At 41.2% G+C, this 22,083-nt stretch overlaps 1 protein-coding gene across 5 annotated transcripts in view; it reads right to left on the bottom strand.

Moving 5' to 3' along the window:
* MYO5A (myosin VA) overlaps positions 1–22,083 on the bottom strand; it is a 194,425-nt gene that overhangs the window by 66,605 nt on the left and 105,737 nt on the right. For all 5 annotated transcript variants that reach the window (XM_060178247.1, XM_060178248.1, XM_060178249.1 and 2 more), the window contains 7 exons: positions 19,728–19,825; positions 15,450–15,536; positions 15,256–15,364; positions 13,260–13,471; positions 11,715–11,871; positions 2,338–2,577; positions 993–1,241 (listed from right to left, as the gene is read on the bottom strand). In XM_060178247.1, coding sequence (XP_060034230.1) covers positions 993–1,241; positions 2,338–2,577; positions 11,715–11,871; positions 13,260–13,471; positions 15,256–15,364; positions 15,450–15,536; positions 19,728–19,825 — 1,152 coding nt within the window. The remainder of the gene's footprint in view (positions 1–992; positions 1,242–2,337; positions 2,578–11,714; positions 11,872–13,259; positions 13,472–15,255; positions 15,365–15,449; positions 15,537–19,727; positions 19,826–22,083) is intronic.

Genomic DNA, 22,083 nt, shown 5'->3' with positions numbered 1-22,083 from the left:
AGGTAACTAAACATCTTTGAATGCTTATTTGAATTCTGTTAAGAGTAATTTTGATACATCAAAATAATTTATTGTAGTTTTCTTTTTCCTTATTCTAAACCTGAATCTGGTGAACATATAGGAGAATTTATTTTACCAGATCCTTGAATACCAAGAAAGGATGTAATTTTATGAGCTAAATTACCCTATCTGATTGAATCCAAGTTCCAAGTTTCTCCTTACATAAACTTCTGCTAACAGAGGAGTATACAGAAAAAGCATTTTAGGGTCCTACCCACCAGTTACCATCAACATAATTAACTGTTTTCATGTAAAGATGGCAAAGTTGATAGAATCTCTTAAAATCTAGCACTTTTTCTCACCAAGTCTTATGTTGCAGTGCCTCTATAAATATTAAACAATGTATTTCTTTCATGCGTGAGAGCCTTTATAGTTTCTGTATTTAAATAAGTTTGATAACAGTTAATATAAGTTTCTACTATGGAAGCACGGATCTGTCTATAAGCATTATTTTGGTTCTGTCTATATAGCTGCTCTGGACTACCACTGCTATGCTAACATCTGGATTTTTCCTGATTAATTTCAACTTACTGCAGGTTTTCATGAATATCCTTACTATCAGTTATTACCAGCTCACTTTTGATTAGCTTCATAATCATGTTAATTCTACTGAAGAGGAGGTCTATATTCTATCCTTCTAGACCAATGCACTGAAGAAAAAAAGGGATAATAGGTACTCGGTCATTAATTCTCTTCTTAAACTCTGTTTTACCTGGGTTCTTATCGGAATCAAGAAGAAACACTACCAAACTGCATCTAAACCCTATAAACACTACTCACTGACCACGCAGGAGAGATGCTTGGGGAACACTGACCAGCTGGAATTTGTTTTTCATCTTTGGCTGAAACCAACCTTGAGTCACACAGGCCAGGTCAAGATAAGCACACATTTCCTTACTACGTAATTGGAGATGCCACCAGACGGCTCCTACCTGATCAGTCTCTTGTTTGTATCTATCTGCACACTCCTCAATGGACTTTTTCTCTGACCGTGTTTGTTCCAGGTCTTTCCGGAGCTTGGCGATTTCTTCTTGCAGAATGAGAACCCGTCCAGTGGCAACTTTTGCTTCCTCCTCACTTAACTGAAGGCGTTCTAAGTCATTACGGAGCTTCTCAGTCTCAGAGTTGTATATACTTTCCAGATTGGTCAGTTTCTCCACGAGGCATTTGTAGTCTTTATTCTTTAAACACACACATAATAATACATACATACATATGCCATCAAATATATTTAATGAGAAAACCTTACTTATTAATCATATGCTTCCTGTCATTATAATATCTAACCAAAATGGTAACCACAACATTGATAAAAATACAAACAACACTTTTTAGGCAGAGGGGGTATAATTATTTCCATTCTGTGTGATAAGCAACATAGATGTGATTCTTCTCACAATCACAAAGTGAGTTAATAACAGAGTATATAGTCTTAGTTATCTGATCCTTAATCCAGAAATCGAAAAATCAGTATGCTCTTCAAAACCACATATGTGCCAAGTGATGACACAAATTGGCCTCAGAATTCTGTTTCTGAAAACATCTTGATATTTACCATTTCAAAATTCCTTAGCCTACTCAGCTCCTACTTCTGCTTTTCTTTACCCTCAGTAGCATTTCTTCATTGTTATTTTTCTGTCATCGGCATGCAGATAACTGTCTAAGGCAATTATCAAACTTTTTTTTCTGCAGTTATGTCTTCAGAAATGACAGAAGCTAAGATAGGATCCTATTTTGTTTGCTAAACAACTCATCTGCATTATACCACATGACAATGAACAAAAAGATGAAAGAACTTTGTAAATAATAAAGTACATTAAGGTTGTTGGTCACAAAGGCTTGCAGCATTTGTAAATCTGACTGTTCTTAAAAATAATTTCCTGAGGCTAGGAAGTGGTATCCCTGGTCGGCATCCACATTACAGTACAGAGGATCTGACTCTGTACCCTGGTTCACACATGCAGTGGGGAACTTCCTGAGTGGTGAAGCACTACTGCAGGTCTCTCTCCCTCTCTCTCTCTCTCTCTTTCTTCCTTCCCTGCCAACTTCTATCTATAGCCAAAATAATTACCCTTCCTCCCAGTTTTCTGCCGTAGTCCTTATTGTACCTAGTTACTAGCTCAAAGCTCCTCATCCAGAGCTTGTCATTATCTCCATATTCACTACTGTCATTATTGCAGTTTTGATAAAAGTGAAGATCACATCAATAGAGACAAAGCTGACAGCAACCCGCTGGATGTCCTTGGGCACGCTCCACAAGGCTCCTTTAAAACACACCTGCTCGTCAACTTTGCGCTGCAGCTGCATGATCTTGTTCTCCATGCCGATGTGGAGCTTCTTATAGCGCTCCACAGAGCGGGCCTCAATCTTGAGCTTCTTCAGCTCACGCCTGGCCATCATGCGCCGGAAGCAACACTGAAGACAGATGATTGCACGCAGGCTCCTGCTATAGTGGGTTCGAGCCAGCCAGCCCCGGACCCACTTCTGAATGATGACAGCTTTGTGTTCACAGCGTAACTGCAGAGAAGGACAAGGGGACATCAGATCCTGGACTAGACTCAGTTTCAGTTCATCCAACTATATATGCCAAGCTGGGAATCACACAAAATTTCAGTATTAACTGTGACAAACGCATGGATATACAAAATAATTTTAAAGATTATGTGAAAAGTATATAAAACATACATAGTTTTCAGAGTGCACACCTAGAAAATATCTAGATAAAAGGTTTTAGAATACTAAAAGGAAAACAATTCTAAAAGAAAATACATAGGGGCTCTTATGGGTAGATGACTTCCATCAGCACTCACTGATCCTCTATTAAGTGAACAGGACTCAGCACCTGTGAATCAGGTGCCAGTTTTTTGAATTCATGCTATTAAATATTACTGAAGACCACCGGACTATTTTCTTAAAAAATATTTATTTATTTATTCCCTTTTGTTGCCCATAAATATTTACTTATTTATTCCCTTTTTTTGCCCTTGTTGTTTTATTGTTGTAGTTGTTATTAATGTCATTGTTGTTGGATAGGACAGAGAGAAATGGAGAGAGGAGGGGAAGACAGAGAGGGGGAGAGAAAGACAGACACCTGCAGACCTGCTTCACCACCTGGGAAGTGACTCCCCTGCAGGTGGGGAGCCGGGGGGCTCGAACTGGGATCCTTAAGCTGGTCCTGTGCTTCATGCCACATGCGTTTAACCTGCTGCTACCGCCCGACTCCCGACCACCCGATTATTGATACCACTTCACTGTCTAGTAGGCCTGTGTTCTCTAAGGACATGGGGATGGCCAGTTGCTACAAAGTTTATTACTGATTTATTAATTCTTTCCCTAGTAACACCAAAAAATGATTTTCTTTTTTTTCTCTATAGCATAATGGTTATGCAAAGAGACTCTCATGCTTGAGGCTCCAAAGTCCTATGTTCAGTCCCCCACACCACCATAAGCCAGAGCTGACCAATGCTCTGGTTAAAACAAAAACAAAAACAAGAACAAGGGAGCCAGGCGGTAGCACAGCGGGTTAAGTACACATGGTGTGAAGTGCAGGGACTGGCTCAAGGATCCCGGTTCTAGCTCCTGGCTCCCAACTTTCAGGGGGGTCGATTCACAGGCGGTGAAGCAGGTCTGCAGGTGTCTATCTTTCTCTCCCCCTCTCTGTCTTAAAAAATGATATTCTTGAGTGCCATATTTGAAAAAAGGTGTTAGTAAAGATTTCCCATCGCTATTCAGGTGTAGCAGAAATTCACTTATAAGATTCCAATGGGAGTCGGGCGGTAGCGCAGTGGGTTAAGCACAGGTGGCGTAAAGCGCAAGGACCTGCATAAGATACCGGTTGGAGCCCTCGGCTCCCCACCTGCAGGGGAGTCGCTTCCCAGGCGGTGAAGCAGGTCTGCAGGTGTCTGTCTTTCTTTCCCCCTCTGTCTTCCCCTCCTCTCTCCATTTCTCTCTGTCTTATCTAACAACGAACGACATCAATAACTACAACAAGAGTGAAAAACAACAAGGGCAACAAAAAGGAAAATAAATAAATATTAAAAAAAAAGATTCCAAGGTAGGAGGAATAGAAGTTTAACGGGAAAGCTAAAAGATGAAATAAAGTGGACTAATCTTAACTTTGATTTTATATTCTATTTTCTAAAACAAATGGTCATGATATTACTGTAAACAACTTTATTTATTTTATATTATTTTATTAGTGATTTAATACTGATCTAAAAGACTGTGGGATAAGAGGGGTCCCTGATTATTAAACAATTTTTAATATTTTTTACACCATTCCCATTACAAAAGGACTGTGCTCCCACCCCTACCCCTACAGATAACCACTGTAGTTCTCCCAGTCTTAGATATAGTTTAACATTTTTCTTCACATTTGTATACTCAATCCTCTGTATTCCACATGAGTGAAACCATTCTGTCATTGTCCTTCACTTCCTTACTTGCTTCACTAAGCATAGTCTTCTCCAATTCCATCCACTTTATCCCAAAGAACACAATATACGAATCTCAAAGTCTTCGTTTTTGACTTTAGGAAGTAATTTTATTTGTTAAGAAGCAATCTTGTATGATATTAATAATATCTAAATGTATGCATTCACTAAACTCGTGATTATTACAAGTGGACACAAGATATTGCCTATTGATTCTTCTTTTAAAAAAAATATATATATATATTTATTTTTTTTCCTCCAGGGTTATTGCTGGGCTCAGTGCCTGCACCATGAATCCACCGCTCCTGGAGGCCATTTTTTCCCCCTTTTGTTGCCCTTGTTGTTGTAGCCTCATTGTGGTTATTATTATTACCATTGTTGATGTTGTTCATTGTTGGATAGGACAGAGAGAAATGGACAGAGAGGGAGGAGAGAAACACAGACACCTGCAGACCTGCTTCACCGCCTGTGAAGCGACTCCCCTGCAGGTGGGGAGCCAAGGCTCAAACCGGGATCCTTAGGCCGGTCCTTGTGCTTTGCGCCACATGCGCTTAACCCGCTGCGCCACCGCCCGACCCCCTTAAAATATATATATTTTTATTTACTTCAGATAGAAACAGAGAGAAGTTGAAAGAGAAGGAGAGAGAGGTAGAAAGGGAAGGGAGGAGAGAGGGAGTGAGGATGGAGGGAGGGAGGGAAGGAGAGAGAGAGACCTGCAACACTGCTTCACCACTTACGAAGCTTCCCCCCCCCCCCCCGCTGCAGGTGGGAACCAAGGACTTGAACCCCGTTCTTTATACACTGTAATGTGTATAAACTCAACCAGGTGTGAGTTGCGACCCAGCTCTTCCCATGAATTCTTTAAAATGTAAGCATTTCTGAGACCATTAGCCAAACGGAGAGTAATGTAACAAGGCCGTCAAAGGAACAGTTACTATTTTGAGGTTGTACGTCTGAGGGGAAAAAGCTGTTCGGGAGGATACATTTAAGAAATAAGTTGGGGGTGCCTGGGAGAGCGGTGGCACATGAGGCTGAACACACACCACAATGTTAGGATCCAGGTTGGAGCCCTTAGTTCCTACCTGTACAGGGAAAGCGTTTTGAGTGGCAAACAGTGTGCAGGTGTTTCTAACTCTCTCTCCTGCTTTCCTCTTGATTTTTCTCTATCCAATAAATAAAGAAGATAAAGAAAGTCTTGCGAAAAAAAGAAATAGCGCTCTGTGGTCTGGGAGGTGGTGGAGCAGATAAAATAGTGGACTCTTAAGGTATGAGGTACAGAGTTCCATCCCCGGTAGTGCTTGTACCACAGTGATATTCTCTCTCTTCTCTTGTATTGATAAATAAATGAAATCTTAAAAAAAAAAAAAAGCAGCAAGTGGTCACATATTAGACCACTGAATATACAACAGACAGTTGTTTAGGAGACCTGAGTATTATTGCTGACAACTCTAAGCTGTCCCATTTGGCTGCTTTCCTAATGCTAACGAGTGTTCAGTTTTCACGGACTCACTAATCATCCTGAATTGTGATAGAGAAGGCTGGGTATCCTGAGATCTTAAGGCGCCTCACTGTACTACTGCAGTGGCCATTGAGAGAAGAGACAGTAATGGCAAATCAAAGGCTTTCAGACTTGAAGTCAAGCAGCACACAGTGGCAATGCTATTAATGCCAATTTTCCCATTACATTTCCATTTCTCTAGGTAACCTCACTTCTATAATTTCAGTGAAATACAAGAATCCATTTCCTAATTGCATTTCCACCAGTGAGTCAGAAATCTTAAATAGCAACTGTTTTTGCTTTGCAGCCCCAAGCATCAAGAAGAAGTTTGAACCTGAGACACAGCAAGAAAGAACACTAATGGTCATGACCTCACCACTGTGTCCTGGAACTCCACCGCCCCAGAGCCCTAATATACTAGGTAAAGATACAAACAGGTGGAGTATAGATTGACCTGCCAATGCCCATGTCCAGTAGAGAAGCAATTACAGAAGCCAGACCTCTCACCTTCTGCACCCCATGGTGATCTTTGGTTTATGCTCTCAGAGGGATAAGGAATAGGGAAGCTTCCAATGAAGGGAATGGGATATGGAACTCTGGTGGTAGGAATTGTGTAGAAGTATACCCCTCTTATCCCACGATCTTGTCAATCATTATTAAATCACTAAAAAAATAAATAAATAAAACACTAATGGTCAGAGATTACTACTGCTAAACCTCAAACCCAGGTCAGGCATTCTTGAAGATAATAGTGAGAAAAAAAAGTGGGTAACAGTTTGGCATATCTAAAAGATGAAGTGTAATAAGGCCTTTCCATCCTCTGAAAGTTCATAAGTACACAGAAAGCACCAGATTAGAAAGAAGGCATGGACAGGAAAGTATCTGGAGTGGCTGCCTTCAAATGTTCTTCAAAACACAGTTAAATATGCTCATTCAAGTCTCATTAGCTCTCCATTTTCTTTTGTTGTCTAACATTATTTCAAAATGAGGAAGTAAAATAAAAACATGAATAGGGCCTAGCTCAGGCCCCCACACAGCCTGCGATTAGAGACATGTCCCACAGTTAACCGCCTGACGCTCTCTGCAACCAGGATAACCATTCAGCTCTCAGATCCGGACCGTGTTTCTGGCTTACCAGGGGCATGTGCTGAAGAACAGGCAGCGTGAGAGGCGGCTCAGCAGTTAGAGCAAGGCCATACCGGCTTGAAGGGCTGAGTCAACCCACAGGACCATCTGTGCTAGGACTGTGCTTTGTCCTCTCTCATAAAAGTAAACAATAAATCTTTACCAAAACAGAACAAACAAAACATACAAGACCTTATGAAAACAAAAGAAACTTTTTCATCACCTAGAGTATGAATGGTCAGAAATGACAATTCAATTTTAATCTAGTGAAACATCTAGACTAACAATGGTTACAAATAAATACATCTAGACTAACAATGGTTACAAATAAATACATCTAGACTAACAATGGTTACAAATAAATACATCTAGACTAACAATGGTTACAAATAAATACATCTAGACTAACAATGGTTACTGCTGAATTTAAAGCTATTTTGTCTTATGGCATTATGTTCTAGTCAATACAACTGATGATATTGTCTATTTCCTTTACCACAGTAAATCCCTGCAACTTTGTCTCACTTTTGTAATCTTTCTTTTCTTCTTGCCTCTAGTCATGGGGGTTTGGTGCTAGCACTGAGAATACACTACTTCTGGCGGCCTGTTTAAAATGTGCTGGACTAACAACGATGACATCAATAACAACAACAATAACTACAACAACAATAAAACAAACAAATAAGTAAATAAATATAAAAAACTTTAAATTAAAAAAAAGTGTTGGACTCTCAAGCGTGAGGGCCAGAGTTCAATCTCCGGCAGCACATGTACCAGAGTGAATCTGGTATATGTGCTGCCTATCATTCTTCAAGTATAAATAAATAAAATATTACAACAAATTAAAGAGAGAGAGAGAGAGAGGAGGGGGAGACAGAGAGAGAGATAAAGGCAGACACCTGCAGACCTGCTTCACCACTTGGGAAGCATCCCCTCCAGGTGGGGAGCAGGGCTCAAACCCTGGTCCGTGTGCAGAGTGCTATGTGCTCTTAACCAGGTGCACCACCACCCGGCCCCAATTCTGTAATCTTTTAACTATTTGTCACTCATATTATACCTATTTAAAGCTCACCTTAGTTGGCTGACTAAAGTTCCCTAAAGATATCATCAGATCCTTATGCATAAATTTGCAAACAAACAAACCAGAAGGAAACCAACTATCTTTAAGACTTTGTTGAGAACTATGGTGGATATCTTTGGTATGTAGAACACAGAACTTTGGTGGTTGATGCAGTGTGGAAATATACCCTATAATCTGAAATCTGGTATTAATCATTAATCACTATTAATCACAAATAAAATAAATAAAGGGAGTCGAGTGATAGGGCAGCAGGTTAAGAGCACGTGGCGTGAAGTGCAAGGACCGACTTAAGGATCCCAGTTCGAGCCCCCGGCTCCCCACCTGCAGGGGAGTCACTTCACAAGCGGTGAAGCAGGTCTGTAGGTGTCTATCTTTCTCTCCTCCTCTCTGTCTTCCCCTACTCTCTCCATTTCTCTCTGTCCTATCCAACAATGATGACATCAATAACAACAACAATAAAACAACAAGGGCAACAAAAGGGAATAAATAAAAAAATTTAATCTTATAATAAAATAAAAATAAAAAAAGATATCAGATCCTAGCCGATAGAGTCTGTAAATGTCATGTCATATTTGGCAAAGGTATCTTTGTAGATGTCATTAAGTTTTAAGAGTCTTAAATGGGAGAGATTACAGTGGATTATTAGCATGAACCCTAAATAAATCACAAATCTTCTCATAAGAGACAGATAAAAGGGGAGAGTTTAAATTCATAGGAAAAGACAAAATAAAGATATGGTTAGGAAGTTTAGTGGTGTGGCCATAAATATAAGGCAAAGCATACATTTCCAGAGAGCTTACAGAGAGAGAGAGCAGCATTACCAACGACTTTCTTTTAGGCTAGTGGTGCTCATTTTGGGCTTTTCTTGTATAGAACTATGAGCCCTAATCAGGACATCCTTAGACTTCCACATAGATCCTTCTTTCCACCATCCCTGGTCACTTCTATCAAGAATGTTATCATTAGCCCTCTTTTGGGCCTCTCCCAGGCCTTGCTCTCACTGTAGAGCAGCAATGGTAGGGACTGCCCCACTCTCCAAAGGGCAGGTCAGTCTACTCTGCCACTCAAGGAAGGCTGGTCCTGAAACAGGTGCAGCCTAGAAGCTCCCAGCTGTGACCATGACTCCTGTGCTAAAGGCGAATATACATGGGCCCTAGATCAGGCAGAGAGGGTGAACAGTTAATGGTATTTATAAACCTCAAGGCTTATATACTCCTGTGCTAAAGACGAATATACATGGGCCCTAGATGAGGCAGAGAGGGTGAACAGTTAATGGTATTTATAAACTTCAAGGCTTATGTATTCCCTGCCCTAATCCAGCTTTCTAGCACTATTCTCAACTCTTGACATCCTCACAGACAATATTTTTAGTCTACCTGCGTGTTAGCTATCAGGCTCAGACACAACTTACTAAACTCATGGGCCCCTAAAAGACTTCCTAGCTTCTTCTAACCTGAAGACCCCTAATTTCTTTTCTTTTAAAATTTTTAAAAATTAATTAATTTATTTTCTCTTTTGTTGCCCTTGTTTTTTTTTTATTGTTGTTGTAGTTATTATTGTTGATGTCATCCTTGTTAGATAGGACAGAGAGAAATGGAGAGAGGAGGGGAAGACAGAGAGGGGGAGAGTAAGACAGACACCTGCAGACCTGCTTCACCACCTGTGAAGCGACTCCCCTGCAGTTGGGGAGCCAGGGCTCGAACCGGGATCTTTGAGCCGGTCGTTGTGCTTCACACCACGTGCGCTTAACCCGCTGAGCTACCACCCGACTCCCTTTTAATTTTTTTTAATTTTATTTATTTGAAGATTCCTAATTTCATCTGCTCTATTTCTACATTTGTGTTCCTGTTTATTAAACAATTTGTCCTGCTTTATATCTTACTGCCTTTCAGCTATCAAGGTGCAGATGCTACTAGGATTCCATACTGATTTCCCTCACCAAAAGGATCTTGAAGTCTTACCACTCCAGAGCCCTACCACACTAGGGAAAGATACAAACAGGCTGGGGGTATGGATTGACCTCTCAATGTCCACATCCAGTGGGGAAGCAGTTACAGAAGCCAGACCTCCCACCTTCTGCTCCCCATAAAGAACTCTGGTCCATACTCCCAGAGGGTTAAAGAACAGGGGAGACCTCCCACCTTCTGCTCCCCATAAAGAACTCTGGTCCATACTCCCAGAGGGTTAAAGAGTAAGGGAGACCTCCCACCTTCTGCTCCCCATAAAGAACTCTGGTCCATACTCCCAGAGGGTTAAAGAATAGGGGAGTTCCCAATGGAGGGGATGGGACATCGAACTCTGATGGTGGGAACTGTATGGAATTATACTCCTGTTATCATATAATCTTGTTAATCATTATAAATCATTAACAAAAAATAAAAATGTTTTAACCACTATTTGACAGTAATTTATTACAGTAGGCACAGGAAACCAATGTACTCATTTTGTTTTTAAATTATATAAATGAAAAAAAGGGAGGCATTTTTTTCCATTGCCTTGTTCTTTTTTAATTTGAAAATTTTTTAAATGTAATATATATGGAAGGGGCCTGGGCAGTGGTGCACAATAAGTGCACATAGTGCAAGGACCTATGCAAGGATCCTGACTTGAGCCCCTGGCAACCCCTGCAGGGGAGTCGCATCACAAGCGGTGAAGCGGGTCTACAGGTATCTATCTTTCTCTCTCCCTCATTATCTTCTATTCCTCTCAATTTTTCTCGGTCCTATCTGCCCCCTGCCAAAAAAAGAAAAAATGGCCACAGAAGCAGTGGGTTCATAGTGCAGGCACTGAGCCCCAGCAATAAATCTGGAGGGTATATATATATGGAGAGAGAGAGAATGGAGAGAAATTGAGAGGGAATGGGAAGAGAGAAGAGAGGGGAGGAGGGATACCTACATCACTGTTTCTCCATTTGTGAGCTTCCCTTCTGCAGGTGGGGGTCGAGGGCTTCACCCTGAGTCCTTGTGCATTGCAACCTGTTCACGCTAACAGAGGCACTATTGCCCAGCCCCTCTAGTGTTTGTTAAAACATTGGTGCTTTTTGTAAAATTTAAAATTTAAACATATATTTCAGTTATTGTTGCTCATATTTAAGGAGGTGTTTAGTGGGTAGTGTGCAGGACTTGCACATGCCGGAATGCAGATTTGATCCCCAGTATTAGAGGGCAGAGTTCTGATCTCTTTTTCTTTCATGAAATAAGTATTAAAAAATACTGTTGGTCACAATCTGGAAGAAGGCTCAGTGGCTACATTAACGAATTTGCAAACATGAGGTTCTGAATCTGGTCCCCAGCATCATGTATGTCAGAGTGACGTTCCCGTTCTTTCTCTATTTCTCTTATCTTGTTGCCTATCTCACTCTTTAAAATAAAAAAATTTTAAAAAATGGAGGGGGGAGAAAATATTGATAATCCTTATATACTTCCTAGGCCCAAAGGAGCCCTTGGGAATCTTTATACAGATGTGGAATTTGATTAATGTTCATGGAGTAAATCAGAAGTTAAACATAGTGTCTCACCTTGTGATACTTGTTTCTTGCCAAGTAGCCTCGCAAATAGGACTGAAGAGCAATAGTGGCAGACCGTTTAATCTTGTACTTCTTCTGTATTGCAAACATACGCCAGTACTTCTGAATGACAGTCGCTGCCTTGGTTCTGTGCAGAAACTTAGCATAGCTGACAAGTGAAAAGAGGGCCACATTGTCAGTAACCTCAGGCTTCTCCTTAGAGACAAAGCACCGATGTTTTCAGCATATTCAGTAGCATTCCCATTACACAGTGGCATTTTTTATATTTGCACAGCAATGTATAGTTCCTCAAGATATTTATTATCTCATTTGATCCTTGAACTCGGAAAATTAGCATGTTCCACATTACTCAGTAAATTACAGTAAGAAGAATTGACTCTCCTAAAACTGACTTAAAAATTATTTTTATTTATTTATTAATGAGAAAGATAGGAGGTGAGAGAGGAAGAACCAGATACCACTCTGGTACATGTGCTGCTGGGGACTGAACTCGGGACCTCATGCTTGAGAGTCCAGTGCTTTATCCACTGCAACACCTCCCAGACCACCTAAAACTGACTTTTTTCAGCATAAAGACAGTGGCCATTATCTCTATTACCCACTAGACCATCTGTACATAGTAATTATTTTTATTTATTTATTATTGGGCAGAGAGGGAGAAATTGAGAGGGGATGGGGATAGAGAGAGGGAGAGAGACAGATACCTGCAGTCTCGCTTCATCACTTATGAAACTTTCCCTCCACACGTGGGGATCAGGGGCTTGAACCTGGGTCACTGTGCACTGTAATGTGAGCTCTTAACCAGGTGCACTGCCACCTGGCCCCTTGTGCCTAGTAATTCTATACTCACTCAGCACCAGCTTTCACAGACCTGATCTTTCATCTTTAATTCCTTTCTTAAACAATTTTTACTGTCTTTATTTATTTACTGGACAGACAGTCAGAAATCAAGAGAAAAGGGGGAGACAGAGAGGGGGAATCCTGTTTCACTGCTCACAAAGCTTTCCCCTGCAGATTAGGGACAGGGGACTCAAACCTGGGTCCTTGCATGCTGTGACATGTGTGCTCAGCCAGGTGTGCCACCACCTGGTCCCTCCATTTTTAATTCATTTTTGTTGACATTTTATAAATTAAAATCACGATAACACATAGTGATATTAAAGTGTAATTTTCTCCTAGACCTTCTGATAATTGTCTCTAAAAACCGGGAGTCAATATTAACTAGCTCCTGTTCATTACGGTTTTAATTTATAAATTATTTCTGCAAGCCCATATATTAGCACAAAAAGCTACTCTGAGTATAGGCTACAATTTATAATGTCACTAAGGAGGAATATGAATCGCTCACAAAGGTAGGTGAGATTTTATTCTGCATAACTGTCTTCACAAGCCCATTATTTTTTGAAACTAAGAGATACTACATTGCCTTCTCAGGTGGGACGAGCTTTCAGAACTGTCCTCGGCTGGACAGTGAATCAGAAGAGCTCTCTCCTGGCAGCCCAGGAGCCAGAGGACACAGGTGCCCAGGGAACCTACCAGCGGGCCTGGTAGCCCCGCACGTATCTCTGCACGGTGACGGCCGCCTGGCGCATGCGGAGGAACTTCTTCCGCAACAACCACCCTCGGATGGTTTTCTGGATCCGGATACAGGCCACCCTCAGCTTGTCTGCCCTCAGCTTTTCCAGATAGGCCACTTGACCAGCACGGAAAAAGATCTTTGTCTTACCAAACTGGTACTTGTCCTTGTCCTATTTTTGGAAGAAATTATTTATTAGAAGTAGAAATGATTAACATTTAAATGAAGTTTAAAAAGCAGGAGGTATCTAAAAGCAGAATCAGTAATGAAATTAATCTATTAGCTAGAACTTGGGCTACGCAGCAATTAAGTTACGGAGTCAGATTTTTGATCGTATGCGAGCTGAGCAAGTAGAAGAGATTTTAAGGAAAACTGAAGTCTAAGAGTTACTTTCCACGATTATTCTACCTGAGATTATTCTCTGAGGCTCAAGACTTGATTGTGCGCTACCAGCAGCTATTATTTGCTTGTTTTATATTTAAATACTCAATAGATGGAGATGCTGACACTCCCTCTGACTGACCCAGGCTGTAAGGATTACATCAGGCTGTACTGTACATTCCACGAGAAAGCTGAAGGGCAAAGACACGAGTGTAAAGTATAAGAAGGGGGCAACACACACACATCCCACCCACAGCCAACGCTGTGTATTCATGTGTATTAAGTTTCTTAACAGCTGTTGGTTTCATCAAAGGTACCTGAAAATATACAAATTGTTATACATGTGTTTAAAATAGTCCATGAATTTCAGAACTTCTTTTACAAAATACAGTAATAGCTCACTGACTTTTGATCATAGAGTTGAACAGTAAACAGATATGCATGCTGTATATTACACTGTTATTCACTTTATCTAAAAGCATGCACGTTAGTTAATATCAAAAGGGCGGCATTTATTTCTAGTAACTAAAAGTATTACCTGAAATTTCAAGTGAAAACAGAAAGTAGCTTATCACTGTAAGTCTATGTTTTACAAGAAGCCAGAGATCTCCATATATATATATCTCAAAAATCTAAAATTATCTCAATTCGAGGATATAGCACAATGCTTATGTTTTTTTAAAAAAAAAAATGTCTTGACTGAGGCACCAAAGGTTGCAGGTTCAATCCCCAGTACCACCATAAGCCAGAGCTGAGCAGAATAGACATTATTTCAAGGGCCAGGAGGTGGTGCAAACAGTAGATCACACACATTATACTGAGCAGAGATATGAGTTCAATACCCCAGTCCTCACCTGTAGGTGTCCCATCCCTTCCCCGTCCCCGTCCCCCCCCCCTCCGCCTCCCTACCTCCCTCTCAACTTCTCTGTTTTTATCCAATAAATAAATAAATACTAAAAAAAAAAAAAAAAAAAAGCACCAACACAGGGAAAGGAACATTAGTGCTTTAAAAGAAATGTTAACCAAAGAAGGTATGTTATACTTAGTGAATATTACCTCAAAATGAAATCATCCAGCTAGACTAGTGTAAAAAAAAAAAAATTCTGACTCTTAAATTCCCCTAATTCCCACTTGGCTTTGCCTTTCTGATTTCTTGTCTCACTCACTCATCCTTTGATAGACATTAAAGCAGATTATACATATTTTTAAAATACGGCACTGTCTAAGATATATTGTTTCCTCAGGACAAGCCTTATTTTCTCTTAATCACACATAACATTTTGCCTGGTGTCTTCCGTATTAGATCAATTTTTATTAACAAAGATCAAATCCTAAAAGGAATGCCTCTCAAGTCATATCTAGACTCTACCATTCATAAGACAGCAAACCGCAGTCTTCACTAGTCTCAATGTCCTAACTACAGTGATCCCTGACCTCCAGGACACTGGGCCCCTGAATTCTCCTTCTCCAAATCTGGATTCAACATAAGATATCCCCAAGATTTGCAAATGTTATGGTCACAAATACTCTGGCCAATATCTATTCAGATAAAGGTAAGTGAAAAATCTTTCTTACCAGTATTAGTTTCTCTAATACATTCTTGCACGTTTGCTTTCTGTCACTCAGAACATCTTTTTGTTTCATTAGGACACGGTAGCGACTGAAAAATTCTTGGTAAGTCCATCTGTTGAAACAAAAACTCATCTTAACAATTTAAAGAAGCAAGAACCTCACACTAGAGCTCCCTGCATTTTAAAACCTAGGCATACCTTGAGGGGAAACCAGCCGCACTGATTCGAATGGTTTCCAGGACACCACATGCTCTCAGCTGCTGTACTGCCCTCTTCTCATCAAATCTGCATATGGAAATGAAATTCATCACTATGCATGGAAACCTGAGCACAATCACAAATTTCACAAATACTCTTCTCAGCCCAGAGATTAAATTCAATGCAAAGAGTCAAATGGATAAAGCAAGAGAGGAAGCATCTAAAGTTGGAGCAAGCAGTGGTCAAATGGAATATCATGTGTGAGAATAGGAAAGAGCAATGAACAGCAACAACAATGTCATCAATGAACAGCAACAACAGTGCCGTCATGAACAGTGACAACAGTGCTGCCATGAACAGCGACAACAGTGCCGTCATGAACAGCGACAACAGCACCGTCATGAACAGCAACAACAGTGTCGTCATCAACAGCGACAACAGTGCTGCCATGAACAGCGACAACAGCACCGTCATGAACAGCAACAACAGTGCCGTCATCAACAGCGACAACAGTGCTGCCATGAACAGCAACAACAGTGCCGTCATGAACAGTGACAACAGTGCCGCCGTGAACAGCGACAACAGTGCCGCCATGAACAGCAACAACAGTGCCGTCATGAACAGTGACAACAGTGCCGTCATGAACAGCAACAACAGTGCCGTCATCAACAGCGACAACAGTGCCGTCATGAACAGCGGCAACAGTGCCACCATGAACAGTGACAACAGTGCCATCATGACAGGCGACAACAGTGCCGTCGTCAATGAACAGCAACCACAGTGCTGTGTAGCTGAAAGAAAACATCCCCAGCGTGCTCTGGCAGTTACGTTTTTATGTTTTTTTTTTTTCCAGGGGCTCGAACCAGGATCCTTACACTGGCCCTTGCGCTTCGTGCCACATGCGCTTAACCCACTGCGCTATCACCTGGCCCCCTCTTCATATGCTTTTTTAAAATTCCCTTTTTGTTGCCCTTGTTGTTTTTATTGTTGTAGTTATTATTGTTGTTGTTACTGATGTCATCATTGTTGGATAGGACAGAGAGAAATGGAAAGAGGAGGGGGAGACAGAGGGGGGAGAGAAAGACAGACACCTGCAGACCTGCTTCACCACTTATGAAGTGACTCCCCTGCAGGTGGGGAGCCGGGGGCTCGAACCAGGATCCTTACTCCAGTCCTTGCGCTTTGCGGTGCCTGCGCTTAACCCACTGCACTACCATCTGACATCCTCATATGTTTTTATGTTTTTAAGGCAGCATTTGCAATAACCAAAATATGGATGTAACATAAATATTACTGACAGATGACTGAGTAAAAAAGTTATGGGATATATACTCAATAAAGTACTACATGGCAGCTAAAAAAAAAAGATGTGTTTTTTGAGACAAAATGGGTGAAACTGGAGGTGGTTATGCTTAGTGAAGTAAGTAAACGACAATTAGTAGACCTCAGAAGCAAACTTGAAAAAAACAAACAAATTTAGAAGCAAGCAAGCATACTCTTTCTAAGACTTGTGAGAGAGAACTAAGTGGTCACAGTGGTTTGGGAGGTGAAGTTGGGTTACAAACTATGGTGGTGGGTCTGGTGAGGAACTACACACTGTAATCGTACAATTTTTTTAATCCACTATTAATCACAAACAAAATTACCACCCTTAAAAAATAAAAATGAAAGGGCAAAGTGTAGATAGCTTAATGGTTATGCAAAAGACTCTCATGCCTGAGGCTCCAAAGTCCCAGGTTCAATCCCCTATACCACCATTAGCCAGAGCTGAGCAGTGCTCTGGCAATAATAAATAAATATAAAAATTAAAAAAAAAATCAAGGTGACATTTTTCAAACACTTCCACAGTAACAATCTTCCAGAGGCAATGTCTTTTTAGACCAGGCGCAAGGAGACTTTAGGTGCCCGCCACAGGTAGAAAAGACGCAAGGTCCCTGGTCTCTCTAAAGTAGTTTCAGAAGAACAACCTCCCTTGAATATCATGTGTTATATTGAGGACAGAAAAACCTAGGGAGTCAGGAATTAGTGCTTTTGTGGGCCTCTTTAGGACCTTACCCTCACTACAAACTAGCAATGGTAAAGACTGCCCCACTCTCCAAAGGGAGGTTGGGTGATCCTAGTCTACCACTCAAGGAGGACTGGTTCTACAATATGTGTAGCCAGCATGTTTTCAGCTGTGACCACAGACTGTGAGATCTGACTGGCAATGGTCATTCATACAGACTACTGAGCTCAATACGAATATACATGGGCCCTGGGACAGACTGATGTGGTAAGCATTTAGTTGTATTTCTTTATCTTTTCACGTCTGAGAACCACTCTATACTCTAACCTAGTTTTCAAGTTCTATTCTGTTCTCTGACATCATCATTTCAGACAGTATTTCTTGTATACCTTCATGTTAGCTATGAAGCTCAAGCTAAGATTACTAAACAGACTCTAATGCCTGAGGCTTTAAGATCCCAGGTTCAGTGCCCTCATAAGCCATAGCTGAGCGATACTCTAGTGGAAAAAAATATACAACAAAGCAAAACAAAAACTCCAAGCAAAGATTACTAAGGCCCTGGCCTCTTTATGGACACACCCAAAATAGATATCCTGGCCTCTTTCCACCACACGGTCCCTACTGACTGTATTCCTACTCCTTGGTCCCTGTTTATTCAACTATTTTGTCCTGCTTTATATGTCTGTTTTTTAATTTTTAAAATATTCATTTATTTACTGTTGAATGTAAAACATTAATTCACCAATAAAGAAATAAAAATAAAATGATATATATTGTAAAAATAAGAAAAATTATTTATTTATTCCCTTTTGTTGCCTTTGTTTTATTATTGTAGTTATTAAGGATGTTGTCATTGTTGGATAGAACAGAGAGAAAGGGAGAGAGGAGGAGAAGACAGAGAGGGGGAGAGAAAGACAAGACACCTGCAGACCCGCTTCACTGCTTGTGAAGCGACTCCCCTGCCGGGGGCTCGAACCAGGATCTTTACGCCAGTCCTTGCACTTTGCGCCACCTGTGCTTAACCTGCTGTGCTACCACCCGACTCCCTGATTTATATCTTACTACCTTTCAGCCACCAAGTCCCAGATTATTTTTTTTTAAGATTTTATTTATTTATTCATGAGCAATGATAGGAGAGAGAGAGAAAGAACCAGATAGCACTCTGGTACATGTGCTGCCGGTGATTGAAGTTGGGACTTCATGCTTGAGAGTCCAAAGCCTTATCCACTGCGCCACCTCCTGGACCACCAAGTCCCAGATTCTGCTACAATCCCATTCTGACCTCTCCTGGCAGATGATCTCACCAATGGGTCCAAGAATCTCACCTCTCCAGAGCCCTACCTCACTAGGGAAAGATAAAGACAGGCTGGGAGTATGCATTGACATGCCAACATCCATGTTTAGCAGAGAAGGAATTACAGAAGCCAGAACTCCTTTCTTAGGTGCCCCCAAAAGAATTTTAGTGCATACTCCCAGAAGGGAAAGTGTTAGGGGAAGATGACCAGAGGTCTCTGAACCCCAGTTCCACTGGGATCTGGAACTTGTATGAAAAGAAACTGGCTTTTGCACCATCACTGAGAGAGAAGTGATTCTGAAGAATACCAGAGGAGGTCAGGTGTTGCTTCTCTTATCTGAGAGGGAAGAAGAAAAAGGAAGGACAACTATGGGATGATTTCACTCAAAAGTATAATATAGCGAATTGAAACACATAAACTTGAAAAAAGAAAAATACATATAATCAACTCATAACTGTAACCTCTGGTGGTTACCGTTGGGGGAAGGAGACACAGAACTTGGCAGTGAGAGTGGCATAGAATTATACCTCTATTGTCTTATTATACTGTAGATCACTAATAAGTAGATATTTTAAATAGAAGAGTGAGGGGTAACCATGGAGATAAAAACTAAGATGGTAGAGAACTACTCGATATAAGACCTCCTAACTATGAGTTTTCCTCTATAATACACGAGGAGTTATCCAACTAGACTACCTTCTGTTGGTCTGACAATACTTATAAGGCATGGACATTATTATTTATTTATTTCTTTCTATTTTACTGAATAGGACAGAGAGGAGTTGATGGGATAGGAGAGAGAGATGGAGAAAGACACCTGCAACCCGCTTCACCATTTGTAAAACTTCTCTCCTGCAGGTGGGGATTGGGAGCTTGAACCTAAGTCCTTGTGCCTGGTAATATGTGTGCTTAACTGGGTGTGCCACTGCCCAGCTCCCAACATGGACACCTTTAATTCAGTAGCTGAGAAATACTTACGTGAAGGGGAATTTGAAGTCATTAGGCTTAATACAGCGTACATAATGAGGGGTAGTGGCATTCAGTGTCTCCATAAGCAGATGAAGGGAGTTTCGGAACTGCAGGAAAAGAAGCAAAAGGGAGCATAAAGATTGTGTTAAAGTCATTGATGATGTAAAGCAATTAAAAAATTCCTTTCAAGGACCTAAATCATTGAAATGGCTTTGCACCTAAGAACTTGACTGACCTTCAGAAGGGGAACTGTTACTAGTCAAGACTGTTAATGATTTTAAGTTATTAATTTGTTTGTTTTTTCCAGTTTTACTGCAATAGTTGACACACATAGTTATTTAAGTTATATAGCAATATATATGGTGAAATGTTTACAACAGAAAGTCTGGCTAGCATGTTATCTTGTGTAGAAAGAATAAAAAGAAAAAGCAAGATGAGAACTCTTAGATACTATAATTCACTGTTACTGCAGAGCTAACTATAGTTATTATTATGCTCTTAGTTCTTATTTATCTTTTAACTACAAGCTGAATCTGTAAGTTTTCACTATTGGTTTTATTTATTTATTTATTTATTTATTCCCTTTTGTTGCCCTTGTTTTATTGTTGTAGTTCTTATTGTTATTGATGTCGTTGTTGGATAGGACAGAGAGAAATGGAGAGAGGAGGGGAAGACAGAGAGGGGGAGAGAAAGAAAGACACCTGCAGACCTGCTTCACCGCCTGGGAAGCGACTCCCCTGCAGGTGGGGAGCCGGGGGCTCGAACCGGGATTCTTACACCGTCCTTCCGCTTTGCACCACATGTGCTTAACCCGCTGCGCTACCGCCTGGCTCCTATTGGTTATTTTTTTAAAGAAATATTTTATTTATTATTTTTACAACTACAGAGAGAAACTGAGAGGGCAGGGGGAGGTAGAGAGGAAGTGTACCTGCAGTACTGTTTCACCACTTGTGAAGCTTCCCATCTTGCAGGTGGAGAACAAGGTCACGAACCAGGGTCCTTGCACAATGAAGCATGTGTGCTCAGCCTGGTGGACTACTGCCCTGTCCCTCACTACAGGTTCCTCACTGATTTAGCACTGGACTGCAATGGGGGGAGGCAGGGGAATGTGTGTGGATGTATGTATAAGACACAACATATTCACCAACAGTTTGTGGCTTTTAGTTAACATTTGCTAAACTCCTACCATTCAGAAGTTTATTTTACTAAACAGACATTAACCTGCTTTCTGTCCCTTTATTACCCTCCCTTGTGCAGGTTCATAATCAAATCAAACAGATGGACAGAGTCAGAGTCCTATGATATACCCAGTGCCCCAAACACAGGAGCAGTCTTCGGTTTATCAGCACCCCCGCCAGAGAGGCACCTGTGTTATAACTGATGAGCCAGCAATGACACACCACAATCATCTGAAGTTTACGGTTTACATTACAGTTCACTCCCCCCCACCCTCCCTTTAATAAAGGTTTCTGTAGCTTTCTGTTGTGGGCTCAGAATTTTGACAAAAAATATAAGGCAACTTTACTACCAGTCCACTGCCAGGAAAATGCTCAGTGAGGTCAATGCAAGACTTACTTGCTTTCTCTTTCTCCCGAATAAATAAATATTAAAACAGCTGATTTTATTTATTTAAGCCAAATATATTTTCTCAAGTGCAATGGGAATTTTGCTGTAAGATACAGAAACAAAGGGAGTGAGTGGGAGAATGGAGAATATAGGCAGGGCAAGACACTGGCCCCTTAATAATGGCCCTTTGGGTCAACATCACACTTCATCATCCTTGGATTCCCACACAAATATAATGGGCCTAGACCCTATCGGATCCTTCTCTCAAGCACCACTGGTCACTTCCATCAGGAACGGCATCATAAGCCCTCTTGTGGGCCCTCCCAAGACCTTGCCCTCTCCACAGAGCAGCGATGGTAGGGACAGGCCCATCTCTGAAGGGAGACTGAGGTCTCCTGCCCTGGCACTTGAGGAAGACGGGTCCTGAAATGAGCGCAGCCTCCAATGTTCCCAGCTGTGACCATGAGCTGTGAGCTCAGACCAACAGGGACTCAGAGGTGACACAGGCTTTGATGCTAAATGTAAACACACACTCACACACTCTCACTCAGTCACACACACACACACTCACACACACACACACACTCAGTCACACACACAGTCACACACACACACACACACACACACTCAGTCACACACACACACACTCAGTCACACACACACACACACACACACACACACACACTCACACACACACTCACACACACACACTCACACACACAAACACACACATTCACACACACTCACACACACATTCACACACACTCACACTCACACACATACACACACACACACACAC

The sequence above is a fragment of the Erinaceus europaeus genome, chromosome 18 (genome assembly GCF_950295315.1).
Source record: "Erinaceus europaeus chromosome 18, mEriEur2.1, whole genome shotgun sequence".
Lineage (NCBI taxonomy): Eukaryota > Metazoa > Chordata > Mammalia > Eulipotyphla > Erinaceidae > Erinaceus > Erinaceus europaeus.
This window is presented reverse-complemented; position numbering and strand designations above follow the sequence as displayed.